Source organism: Exserohilum turcica, assembly GCF_000359705.1.
Source record: "Exserohilum turcica Et28A unplaced genomic scaffold SETTUscaffold_1, whole genome shotgun sequence".
Lineage (NCBI taxonomy): Eukaryota > Fungi > Ascomycota > Dothideomycetes > Pleosporales > Pleosporaceae > Exserohilum > Exserohilum turcicum.
In genome coordinates, this window is record NW_007359914.1 from 1,725,254 (window position 1) to 1,737,909 (window position 12,656).

At 48.4% G+C, this 12,656-nt stretch overlaps 4 protein-coding genes across 4 annotated transcripts; all 4 read left to right on the plus strand.

Moving 5' to 3' along the window:
• Positions 1–36: 36 nt before the first annotated feature.
• On the plus strand, positions 37–498 carry SETTUDRAFT_86192 (uncharacterized protein; the record flags this gene model as incomplete). Its single annotated transcript, XM_008022259.1, has 1 exon — positions 37–498. A coding segment is annotated over one exon (462 nt), but the record flags the coding sequence as incomplete, so codon positions are not given.
• Positions 499–2,831: 2,333 nt separating this feature from the next.
• Positions 2,832–4,603, plus strand: SETTUDRAFT_113590 (uncharacterized protein). The gene is made up of 5 exons (XM_008022591.1): positions 2,832–2,966; positions 3,023–3,052; positions 3,158–3,265; positions 3,313–4,182; positions 4,231–4,603. Exons 1-5 carry the CDS (start codon positions 2,901–2,903, stop codon positions 4,450–4,452), a joined length of 1,296 nt encoding a protein of 431 aa, XP_008020782.1. The 5' UTR covers positions 2,832–2,900; the 3' UTR covers positions 4,453–4,603.
• Positions 4,604–5,458: 855 nt separating this feature from the next.
• Positions 5,459–10,052, plus strand: SETTUDRAFT_84611 (uncharacterized protein; the record flags this gene model as incomplete). The annotated part of the gene is made up of 6 exons (XM_008022158.1): positions 5,459–5,621; positions 5,670–7,474; positions 7,528–8,106; positions 8,156–8,310; positions 8,360–8,457; positions 8,503–10,052. The coding sequence occupies 6 exons, from the start codon at positions 5,459–5,461 to the stop codon at positions 10,050–10,052; spliced, it is 4,350 nt and encodes a 1,449-aa protein (XP_008020349.1).
• Positions 10,053–10,398: 346 nt separating this feature from the next.
• Positions 10,399–11,445, plus strand: SETTUDRAFT_30192 (uncharacterized protein; the record flags this gene model as incomplete). The annotated part of the gene is made up of 1 exon (XM_008022014.1): positions 10,399–11,445. One exon carries the CDS (start codon positions 10,399–10,401, stop codon positions 11,443–11,445), a length of 1,047 nt encoding a protein of 348 aa, XP_008020205.1.
• Between the last annotated feature and the right edge of the window lie 1,211 nt (positions 11,446–12,656).

Below are 12,656 nucleotides of genomic sequence, written 5' to 3' on the forward strand. Positions count from 1 at the left end.
CCTCAATGGAGATGGACAGAGCAGACAGGCAAGCTAGTGCGTTCGTCCAAAGGCGGTATAGACTGGTGGAGATATCAGAGCTGCGTTCTGATCCCAAAGCTGATTCCTTTCGCCAAAGAGTGCCTCCAAGATAGGCCTCAGACCGTAGTTATGGAGGATAAGGCACCTGGGCACGCCCACCAGTATCAGAACGTTGTCTATAGTCTATCCAACGTCGAGAGACTACTTTGGCCTGGCAACTCTCCAGACTGTAACTGTATTGAGCCATGCTGGTTCTACATGAAGAGAGAGACTACAAAGAAAGGAGCTCCACAGTCAAGAACGGAGGCAACTAGAATCTGGCTAAATTGCTGGAGAGATCTCCCACAAGCTAAGATCCAAGCTTGGATTGAGCGTATTCTTATACATATTCCAAAGATAATTGAGCTACAAGGTGGTAATGAGTATATAGAGGGGAGAGATAGGCGTTGTGTAGGAGAGCGGCCAGATTTCGGCTAAATTATTCTTGGCAGGACAAAACTTTTGTGAGGCACCTCCGTACCGAGTCAGTCACTGCGCTACCCGCAAATAAAGTTTTGTCCTTCCCTACTCCAAGTAGCGGGCGGGTCTGCTCGATAGAGGTGTATCTGAACGATCCCATCACCCCATCCATGAATAGTGTCTTCCCTATCCATCAAGTCGTGCACATAGGTGTCCCCAACAATCCTGTAATAGCCCTGCTGTGCATATTGAACAGCCCGAATACAAAATGGTACTTTGCTGCAGGATAAAAGAGTAATACTATTCCTAAACGCCATTTCAGGCGGATACATACCCATGTAGCCATCCGTTGTTAGAAAAAATTCCCGGTCCAAGGCCGCTCCGCCCAGCGACTTGTAAAAGGCCCCTGATCTCATGCATACTACTTAAATGCTCTGGCATCTTCTTTTCGTTTTCTCTTAGATAGGACTGGGCCCAGTTCCAAAAGCCTTCTGCCATTCGACTAACTTCGGTATGCGGTGAAGATCTCGCCATTGTGCTCAGGCGGAGCAGAAATCACGTCGACCGAATTCAAGCGCTGCAGTTGCCAAGTGTCGTTAGTGACTGTCAGCCAGAAGACTTCATTTCGTGAGTGCTTTGAGTAATGATATTGATCAGCTGTGATCCCAAGCGCAGCCATATGGCACCATGACGTGATGCAGTGAATGAACTGATCCCAAGTATGGTCTTCAGGCAGCGGTGGTTCCACTTGCAAGACTGTACGGAACGGTTGGAAAGCATTTGTAATCAGACCAGCGTCCACTCTCCTGATGTTAGCCGTCCTACCGCCTGATGCGGAAAAGAGGTTGCGCGATTGATCCTGTGCCCCGTTGCTGAGCTAGAGCTCCGTGAAGTCGGGCCCCGCTGAGTAAACCTTACTTAACCCCTACCTGTCTACCAGCGTGGTACTTGGTATGCAATAGCGTGATGATATGTCTGCGTGCCACACTGCACACTGTGGCTGGGAACTGCACAACTGCGATATCTTCTTAATAGATAGATTTGAACCAGACTCACCAGAATTCCCTCAAGCTAGAGCTTGAGAGGATATCTTCTTCGTATCACGCTGGCTTCTATGTGGGTCCTGAAATCTTCAAGGGACGTTAGTTCATTAATACCACATACTATGACTACTTGACTATTTTTTCAGCAAGCTAGATTTTAGATCTTAGTAAGCACAAGGCTCGCATGCGACCCTGTGCACCGACACAATACGAATCCACAAGTGCTAGATCCGTGTCGCAACCTGTCCGTCGGACAATCTCCTGCTGCTTTAGGGGAGCTTGTAAGTCACGTTACCAGAACGGATGTCCGTCGACCGTAATGGGCAACTTGACCGCTGTGTCGCCCCATACATATGATATGGCTCGAAACTCGGGGTGGTCATGCAGCGAAACAATCTCGAGGTGGCATTCGATGTCTTGATTCCAGGCAGCTGTGTGGAGATGCAATAAACACTTTCTTTGCGGGCGGTGTTCAGGGGCGAATACATCGATATGGGGTAAAGCATGCTACAGTTGCGCAGCAACCTATGACCTGTTGCGGTCTTGTGGGCTGAGAGTCCAAGTTAATGGTGAATAGTGTTCGGGCTAGCGGGGATGTCAGTGCATAGGGAGCCCAGCCGTCAGCTCTTAGACACGGTATGAATGAAATCCAATATGTGGCCAGGTCTTGTAATTTGCTTCCCCTTCGTGAGACCATGTGATCCAATGGGGATGACTCTACAGTACAGACATAGTTTACCCGGAGGGATTCCTTTGTGCCCTTTACTGCATTGTCACTTGCCGTGTCTCCGCTCTCGACTTCGTGCACGCTGCTGGCCTTTTCGCATGTCATATACAAGATACGCGTGCTGAAGTGCAACTGTGACATGATCCGTTTCCGGAGAAGGGCAATTGGGTAATACGAAGAGGCGAGGCCGCAGACGCTGACTGTACATAAGCATCGCAATGTTGAAACGACGATCTTAGTTGATAACAAGCTATTGCTGGAAGTGCGGTCTGTTGGGACGTGAGGGTAAGACTGCAAGATGGAAGGCCCGAAGCATGCAAGCTGCAAGTGGCGGTGTTCCAGACACGTGTGAGAAGCGTGACGCGTTCTAGTGCGCAGTATTCTGTATTTCGAGGCGCCAAGAAGCGATCGGCGCCAGGGACCCCTGTCGCATGGCCTGCAGTAGCGCGTCTAGAGCCTCGAGAGCGCTGACGCGGGAATCGACGGCTGAGATAATCGCCATGTTCGCAAGCAGCGCCCGTTTCTCAGTGCCCTAGGCTCCGTGTTTCTTTACCTCCAGTTTGCCCTCCTGCCGTACATCGACCTCGACCGCCCATGCGCCATACTGCCCGCCCAATCTCAACAGACGAGTGCGCGACTTGGAAGACAAAATGGTGGTTAGAACTGTGACTGGAACGCTCGGCGGGGTGTCGATGAAGCACCTTTCGCTGGTCACGGTACCTAGACGCTCTGCTGCATGGTTGTTGTGGGAGACAAGCTAACGCCTGCGCAGTTGACAGTCCAGAACTCGGCCCTCATACTGGTATGACATCCCATGCGACGAACCAAGACCGTTGCCCTACCGACGAGGAAGACAGAGCACTGGATAGCCGGCAAGAGAACTAGTTTAGTGGCTAACGCGCACCAGATTATGCATTACTCGAGAATCATGCCCCTGGCTGGAGGACAAAGATACCACACAAGTACAAGTGTCTTCTTGAACGAAGTAATCAAGTTGGCAATCAGCCTAACAATGGTAAGTATGCCGACTCGGTCAAACGGCGCGCGCTGACAGGCGAATAGGCATTGTACGAAATGTCCAAAGCACTTCCGTCAAACACTACGCTCGCGACGCTACTCTACACTCTGGTGACGGCCGTTTTCACAAACGAGAGCTGGAAGCTCGCGATACCTGCCGTATTATACACTATACAGAACAACCTGCAATATGTGGCGGTCAGCAATCTGGACGCGGCGACATTTCAGGTTACCTACCAGCTCAAGATCTTGACAACCGCCATCTTTAGTGTGATGATACTGGGAAGGACTCTTTCAATGCGCAAATGGTTGTCGCTTCTACTGCTCATTGTCGGCGTGTCCATCATACAGGTACCCCAAGCAATGTCTGAATCCTCCACCTCTGGATCAGCCTCGTCGCCTTGGACAAAAACTCTAGAGCACCTGCACGAGCTCGGCAGCCATGTTTCAGTGCGCATGGGAAAGCGCTCCGGATCGTACGAGGGCATACATGCAGACCGTGCAGCCCAAATGCCGCATATGGACAAACGTGTCGGACTCATTGCTGTGCTCGTGGCTTGCGCATTGTCGGGTCTAGCTGGAGTGACATTTGAAAAGATTTTGAAAGACTCGCCGAGTGGAAAGAGTACAACATTGTGGGTGCGCAATTGCCAGCTTTCCTTCTGGTCGCTGTTTCCAGCACTGTTCTTGGGTGTGATTTGGAAGGATGGTGAAATCATTGCAAAGACTGGCTTCTTCGCTGGCTACAATTGGGTAGTCTGGACTGCCATTGGGTTTCAGGCGGCCGGCGGCGTCATTGTCGCCTTGGTGATTAATTATGCGGACAACATCGCCAAGAATTTCGCGACGTCAATTTCCATTCTTCTGAGCTGCATTGCCAGCGTCCACTTCTTCGACTTCAAGGTGACACCATCGGTAAGTCGACCGCAGCTTCATGCGCCAATCAGTACTGATAAGTGATAGTTTTTCGTGGGTACTTGCGTTGTCCTATTTGCGACCTATCTCTACACCAGACCAGATCGAGGGATGCAGCACTCGTCAGCAACCACTACCGACTTTGAAAAAAACACAGTGGGCGGCTCTTACAACGAACGTGAGGCTTTGAATCCATCGTCTGAAGGGTCGCATAAACAAACACCCGGATCGCCAACGATGGAACGACGTTCTGACAAACGAGAGGCTTGAGGACGGTACAACATAAATTTAGTAAATAAGTACGATAAATAGGTTCGCGCTCCTGATAAGTCAAGCTGTTCAATTACTTGAGCTGGTAAGATGATGTGTATATATAAGTGAGTCTCAAAATAGACATCTTTTCGCACATTTGTGCGAGAGGATTCGAGTGTCAAGCTCCAATGCACTGCCTCCATGCGACCGATCCGTGTAATCAATACTGCTGCAATAGTAGTAGAGTAAAGTTCTGTTGCGACAATAAGATAGATTCCGAATGCCGTCATTCATGACATGGCTGTTAGGGCAGCCCTCTGCAAACTATCGTTCTTGGTCGCCGCTTCCTCCATTGTCCCTTCTGCATTCGTCCCGACATTCTTCACTTGACGCGCCATCTCTCACCATTTCGCTTCAGCCTCAGCTTGCATTCTTCCATCTCCTCTCCCCTAACCTTCACCTCTCTTACTTCAGCATTTGCCAAGTCAGAATGGACAAACACTATCGACAGGCCAAACTGCCGCGCAGTTCGCAACAAGCGTCACAATACGACATCCTTCAGCCTCCCTTCAAGCAGCCGCCACGTCCAATCCCACCCCGAGACCGCTACCGAGCCACTCAATACGAAGACCCCATGTACGACGTGGTCGAAGACGACATCGCGGACGGCCTGGGATCCCAGCTGGATTCTTTCGGTATCTATATGCATTCGATTGCGCGGAATGTAGTCTCACTAATGCTTTACAGATAACAGACTACTTCAACAACCGTACCCTAGCCGCCAGATACAAGCCGCGAAAAGCACGGGGAGATTGTCGCTCGCACCCGGCCCGTCTGTATTCTCGAATAATGAAATGCCTATCTACTCGCAACCATGGAATGGTGCCAGCAATAGCAATTCATACAAGATGCAAGGTACAATTAATTCATTACTATTAACGGTACAGTTACTAACATGGTAGATGACCATCAAACCTATCATGAGAAAGATATTGGTGGCCAAATGAGTAAGCTCGGGAAAAGTATGCTTGTCAATCAACATGCTCATTGTTTATTAGGTCGTCTTGCCAACCTTCCTGCCCACCTTCATGAACCGAGTTCCGATCTTCCGATAGGCCTATCATCCAGCCCAGCGTTCAAGGCTGGTAAGCGTCGCACCGAGCAAACCACTATCGCTACGGCACAGCGTGGCGAACAGACCAGAGTGTTCAACGATAACCACGAACACAATGTAGGACATGAGGACCATCGGTATACAAACCCTTACCAGCAGATGGCATCTATCGAATCCGAGGCCGACATCGTTTACCAACAGCCACACCCTCTTCAGCGAAGAGACGAAAACGTTCGCCACAGTCGACGCTTAACCCCTCCCGAGCTACAGACAGCCCAAGTGGATATGTCAAATGCACCTCCTGTCTGTCAGGGTATTCGTCTCGTCCCTGTTGCAACTTTGCCAGACCGGCTTCGGACAATATTTCCCTATCCAACATTCAATGCCGTCCAGTCCAAGTGTTTCGACACTATCTTCCGTACTGACAACAATTTCGTTCTCGCATCTCCAACTGGAAGTGGAAAAACAGTAATCCTTGAGCTCGCTGTATGCCGAGCCTATGCTACAAATGCAACTGGGCAATACAAGATTGTTTATCAAGCACCTACCAAGGCTTTGTGCTCAGAACGACAACGTGACTGGGAAGTCAAGTTCAACAAAATCGGTCTGAAATGTGCCGAGCTTACCGGTGATAGTGACATTGCAGATCTCCGAAACGTGCAATCCGCAAACATCATCATCACAACGCCGGAAAAATGGGACAGCATGACAAGGAAATGGAAAGATCGTGAGAGGCTCATGAATCTCGTCAAAGTCTTTCTTATTGATGAAGTTCATATCCTCAAAGAAGACCGCGGCGCCACCTTGGAGACGGTGGTATCTCGAATGAAGTCTATTGGGACAGATGTTCGGTTTGTCGCATTATCAGCAACAGTTCCCAATCTCAAGGACATCGCAACTTGGCTTGGAAAGAGCACTTTAGAATCAGACACACCAGCGGTAAACGAAAATTTCGGCGAAGAGTTCCGGCCTGTGAAGCTCCGAAAGCATGTGTGCGGCTACGTCTCTCACACCAGCAACGAGTTTGGATTCGAGAAAGTTCTCAATTCAAAGATTACAGATGTGATAACTACTTTCTCCGAACGCAAGCCGATACTGGTGTTTTGCGCCACCAGAAAATCCGCGTTTGAAACAGCGAAGCTACTCGCAAGTTGGTGGTCTTCTAGGTCATCCAAAGACCGCGTCTGGAAAGCACCATCGAGATCTGTTCCCCTGCTCAATAAAGATCTTCGAGATATGGTTGCCTCGGGGGTAGTGTTCCATCACGCTGGGCTTGACACAGACGACCGGATGCAGATTGAGAAATTTTTCATCGCTGGTGAAATTGGTGTCATTTGTTGCACTTCAACACTCGCTGTGGGAGTAAATCTTCCCTGCCACCTTGTTATAATCAAGAACACTGTAGGCTGGAGCCAGGGAGGATATCAGGAATACTCTGATCTGGAGATGATGCAAATGCTTGGTCGCGCGGGCCGCCCTCAGTTTGACAGCACGGCCGTAGCAGTCATCATGACGCGCCAGACGAAGGTCCGTCGATACGAAATGATGGTCACTGGTCAAGAAGTGATAGAGAGCAAGCTTCATCTTAACTTGATTGACCATATGAATGCTGAGATTGGTCTTGGGACAATCCGGGATTTGCCATCGGCTAGAAAATGGCTCAAAGGTACCTTTCTTTTCGTTCGGCTGCAGCAAAATCCTGAGCACTATAAACTTCAGGGTGCTCGAAGTGGTCAAAGCATCGAGGAGCAGATAGACGATATCTGCGTTCGCGACGTCAATCTCCTGCGAGAATATGATCTCGTCTCTGGAAAAGAGATGTTCAGAACTACAGAGTTTGGAAACGCCATGTCGCAGTACTATGTCCATTTTGAAACGATGAAATTGTTCATGGGATTGCCGGCAAAGTCCACGCTTTCGGAGATTGTAAGTAATTGATAATTTTGATTACTTTTTGTAGAATATGCTAACACTTTCAGCTCTCGGCTATTGTGCAAGCCAAAGAATACTCGACGATACGTTTCCGTCAAGGTGAAAAATCATTATACAGGCTTCTGAACAAGTCACCTTCGATCCGATTGCCTATCCCCATCAATATAGACCTTCCAGCGCACAAGGTATCGCTCATTATTCAATCTGTGCTCGGATCTGCCGATATTCCCTGGGATGGCGAGATGGCTAAATACAAGATGCAGTACATGAGCGAGATTGCGATGGTGTTCAAAAATATAGGCAGTCTAGTCCGATGCATTATCGACTGTCAAATCGAGTTGGGCGATTCTGTTAGCCTTCAGAATGCACTGATGCTGGAGCGAAGCCTCGGTGCTAGAATTTGGGATGACAGCCCGCTTCAAATGAAGCAAATTGAGGGTCTAGGTGTAGTCTCTGTCAGAAGGCTCGTCAACGCAGGAATCAAGTGTGTCGAGGATCTCGAAGGTTGCGATCCACACCGAATCGAAGCCCTTCTCGGAAGGAATCCCCCCTATGGCCTCCAGGTGCTCGAAAGGACGAAGGGCTTTCCAAAGCTTCGCGTTTCGCTCCAAGCGCAACCTGCTACTGTAAGAAAACCCCGAAAAGTTGTCTAAAGTTTTGCTAAGAGATTTCAAGATCACCAAAACTTTGGAAGGGGTCAAGATACAGATTAAGACGGATATTGGTTTCATAACCGAACGCGTACCCCAGTGGTTCAACAACAAACTCGTCTATGTTTGCCTATTGATGGAGACATCTGACGGGCGCAAGATGCATTTTGCTCGCATGAGGTATTTAACTTGTTTCCCCCAATACGATCGGCGCTTATGCCTTTTGCAGCGGCCCTAAAATTGGCACCGGTCAAATGGTTACGGTTTCAGTTCTTTTGACTAGCCCTGACCAGCTGGTCAATTGCCATGTCATGTGTGATGGCATAGGTATGTACTAGCTGCTCTTTTCATGCTATTGACTGATATTTCTAGCTGGTAGTATGCGCAGCGCTACTGTTAGACCTCAAATACCCCGATCGATGTATCCGACTCCGAGACCTTCTGAGCCCAGTACTTCAACACCGCACCTGTCCAATATGTCAAAACGACGTATCGAGAACATCAAAGCAACGCGAAAACTTACAGCTGCAAGTGATGATTTTGGCGACGATGGTCTTGACGATGACACACTCGTCAAAGCCGCTTGCAGTAACCTCGAATTCGACCACATCGACTCATATGCCGATCCCCTTGATTCTATGACCCAAAAAAAGCCCTCCAAGACTAACCCGAACAGAGAGAGGAACACTGGAAAGGTTCAGAATGCCACAAGGATGCGCGAAGCTAGGAAAGAAGCAAGTGACCAAGATCCAGTGCAGCTTGCCAACGGAAAGTGGGCCTGTAATCACCCCTGCAAAGACCGCGAAGCATGCAAACATCTATGCTGCAAGGAAGGTATGGACAAACCGTCCAAGAGAAAAGCCACAATTAAAAGTGTGCAGCTGGGCGAAAAGCGGTCAAACCTACAACAAAAGCAGGCGTCGCCAAAGGGTAAAGAAACTCAAACCAAGCTTCAGCTCACAACGTCAAAGCGGAAAATCACTTCTCCAATTGAAGAGCTAGATCTTACTCAGCAAGAAAAGAAGAAGAAATCCGATTCCATTACAGCTGGACCGAAAGAGTACCGCGGACTTTACCAACTTCACAAGATTGCTGGGAATAACGAATCCTCTACAGTTCATTCAACGATCGATACAAAATCTTCTCACCGTGACTGTCATGAAGATGGAATGAATCGTCTTCTTGTAGAATCGTTGTGCAACGAGCCACCTCACGGCTCTAGCGACTACGGCGATGTACCATTCGATGACCAGTTTGATTGTTTCGATTCACTCCAATTCCATGATATGAAGAATATGGAATCCGACTACGAGAACCTCATGATCTGTAACTCAGTTGCTTTGGACGCTTTTGCAGGATCGGACGCCTTTGGTGACGACGATTCACTGCTCGGAGACGCAATGATTGGCTTGGCTGATTCGCAAGATCTACAAGATAAAGACAAGGATGATACTGGAAGGATACGGACAATGGAAGAAATTCCAAGCTGCGCCGACCATAAGACCCAGAACAAGGATCATCATTATATGGATGACGAATTCGACGGTCTATACCGTAGTACGCAGGGTGCTCCAGGAACATCAATCTATGAATGCTATTGCGCACCTCAGGAGTCGCCCCCCAAAGACAATACATGTAGCTCAGAAGTTGGAGATGCACATCTAATACCGGCGAAGAAAAAGGGTGACGGTAAGAGTACGCAAGATCTTACAGTTTCAAATGATAATCTAGCACTTCTGGCACTAAAGAAAAGCCAGAAGCCATCGACGATCGAGGACGAATTTACCGGTATATCAGAGATAGCTGAAGAGTCCATTGAGATGTTTCCGTCTCTGGAAAAGTCAACTGCCGACGCTTTCACAGACTTGGAGCCCTGGCTCTTTCGCGAATTTGGCGATATAGTTGAACTGGTTGATGATTGAAGGTCGATATTATGCTGACATCAAAGGCAATGTGAGGAAAGAAAGAAGATGTATCTGCAAGGCACTAAGAGTTGCTTTGTCCGAGGCAGATTTCAAGTCAATTTGTCTTTGTTATCTTCGGGTCTTCCAAGCTGGAGGTTTTTTCCTTGTTCGTTCAACACAATGGTATTGTTATGGGGTTTCTTTGAACCATCCTCCATTACGAAAGATGTCTCTGTGAGCAGCGTAGTTATTGATCACTTCTTAAATGAACAGCAGACGTTGTAGACAGGATGTATCTCCGCTAAAAAACAAAACTTTCACATTTACTTAAGTGTCGAAGACATCTGCAACCGAAATCTATTCAATGAGTCTATCTGCGATTGTCATCAATGAGACCGAAAGTGTCGGGCCATCATCACCCCTGTCATGTATTTTTTCGTCACCTAGTTCTGATGAACACAGTAGTGATCCGGGAACACCGCCGCCCATATTCTCATGCCACGATTTTAGACATTGTGGTGCTGTGGGCCGCCCGATTGGAGCCCCTGGGTGTGATCTTACAACACTAGCTTGGTGTCCTGGACTTAATTTGCCCGGGCTAAACCTTACCACTCCACCCTCTCTGTATGGCGGTCACATACATCCATTGCCCAATCCAATTGTCACCTGTGGATTTTGCAGAGTACACGAAACCACTTACCTTCCAGGAAAGGTCGTTTATGTCGACGCCGAAGCAACCGCGAACTATCATTCTGGCCACCGCAACCAACTTTGCCACAGCTGTATCCGCGGCGAAGTAGAACTATATTGGATGCGCCAGGGTACACCTGCACCTGGCAACTCAAGTGTCATATGGGCACGTCAATGGCCGCTAGCCAACGGCCTCCAAGACCTATGCACGTGCGCTACAACATCCATTGCAATATGGGCAAACACGCACTGCCATGCCTGCCGCGACACAATATTTCTAGAAACTTGCTGGAGACCCTACACCAATGCAGAAGACATCCTGCGCCGGCACACAAAACCAGTCATAACAGGCAAGAAACGCTGCCGCCTGCAAGACGCCACTCAGCCTGAAAACAGGATCTCCAACACCGTCTTCAATAATCGCAGAGCCAGAGGCATCGGCCGCATGTGTCCATGTGGCGAGAAACCCAAACTACCGAGTAACCTAGAATACATCACCGTTTGTTTTAGTTGCTCGGGCGTCAGAATCGATCCCGCGAATTTACCGCCTGAGCTGCAGCAGGGGCCAATCATGGAGACGCTCAATCGGCGCCAGAGGCTGAGGCCGCGGCCGCTGGCGAGGACGAAGGGACCTCGGGCTGCGGCGAGGTCGCATATGTTTAGGGTTAATATTGAGTTTGGGTGGTTACTCCCAGGGGATACGCGGGTTGGTGGGCAGTGAGTGTGTGATGAGGGGGGAAGTGGGACTGAGATGAACACTGGGTTTGTATGTATGATTGCGGCAAAGGGCCCTTGGGAAGAGAAGGATCATGTGTATGTGTTGTACGAGGAGTGGAGCGTTGAATGTAATTACAGGTCCGATATACAGAGTATTAGCCTTGTACAAGGTGTTAGACTAGGGGATCCACTGGTAGTGGGGGCTTGTTAAATGTTTTACTATATAATCGTTAAGAGAAAGCCACCTTCTTCTCGTGTGGAGAAGGATAACATGAAGTTATTAGAGTTGGTGGGAGGAAGTGTTTCACAAAGCAAGCTATAGAGACTTCGCTACCTAATTTCATAACCAATAACTTCTTAGTAGGACATTAAAATTTTACTCTTTTTAACCAACGGCAAAAAAGAAAGTTTTTCTCCCTGCTTGCATATACTTTTGAGTTTTACCTTCACTTTGGTCTGAGTAACTCGTATATACTCTCTGTAAGGGGCTACGCCTCTATCACCATTAGAGAAGGTCACGTGGTAGTGAAGGGAAAAGCTCACATATGATTACCTAAGCAAGCTATCATGAAGGAAGATATAAAAGGAGGATACCTGTACAACTAGCTGCTTCTTCCATTTCTTTTTATGTATCTTGGGTGCATGCAAACTCGTTCTACAAGACCTCTTCAACCATATTACTCTCCCTTCACTGATTTATTACTCTAATTATACTAGTTTCAACAACCACCAACTTCGAATTTTCTGGAAACCGCTAGGAAAGCACGCTATCTAGGAGAACCGACCACGAGGAATCGACTAACAGCACTTTTAACACCTGCAGCTAAGGCGCTAGCGCGCAGTAGGGAGAAGAAGGAGGCCTTCCTTCGTTATCTCACGCCTGTGAGAATTTTCTCACAGAGCTTGGGCTCTAATGCCAAGACTAGAGGGGCCAATAGGAACGCAGGAGCTCATTGAAGCTCAAATTCAGCAAGAAACACAGACATATCAAAACAATAAAAATAACAAAAAAAGACTAGCCTCAAAGGACCTTAGAGGCACAAGCAAACGACTAATGGATAATAATCCAGAAATCGAGATGGCTGAGGAGGCCTCTACGCCGTGCCCTAACAGGCAACCAGAAGAACCGCCTAGGCCTACCCATACTAGGACAAGAAGCAATTTTTCTCCATTTATTGGAGCAGTGCCAAGATACCCTACAGTAGGGAAAACACC

Bases quoted from the DNA above. Each gene is read 5' to 3' on its own strand.
- SETTUDRAFT_113590 (XM_008022591.1), top strand. From the start codon at position 2,901: ATGGTGGTTAGAACTGTGACTGGAACGCTCGGCGGGGTGTCGATGAAG. The intron at 2,967-3,022 runs GTACCTAGACGC...ACGCCTGCGCAG, and splicing joins AGCACCTTTCGCTGGTCACG to TTGACAGTCCAGAACTCGGC. The intron at 4,183-4,230 runs GTAAGTCGACCG...GATAAGTGATAG, and splicing joins ACTTCAAGGTGACACCATCG to TTTTTCGTGGGTACTTGCGT.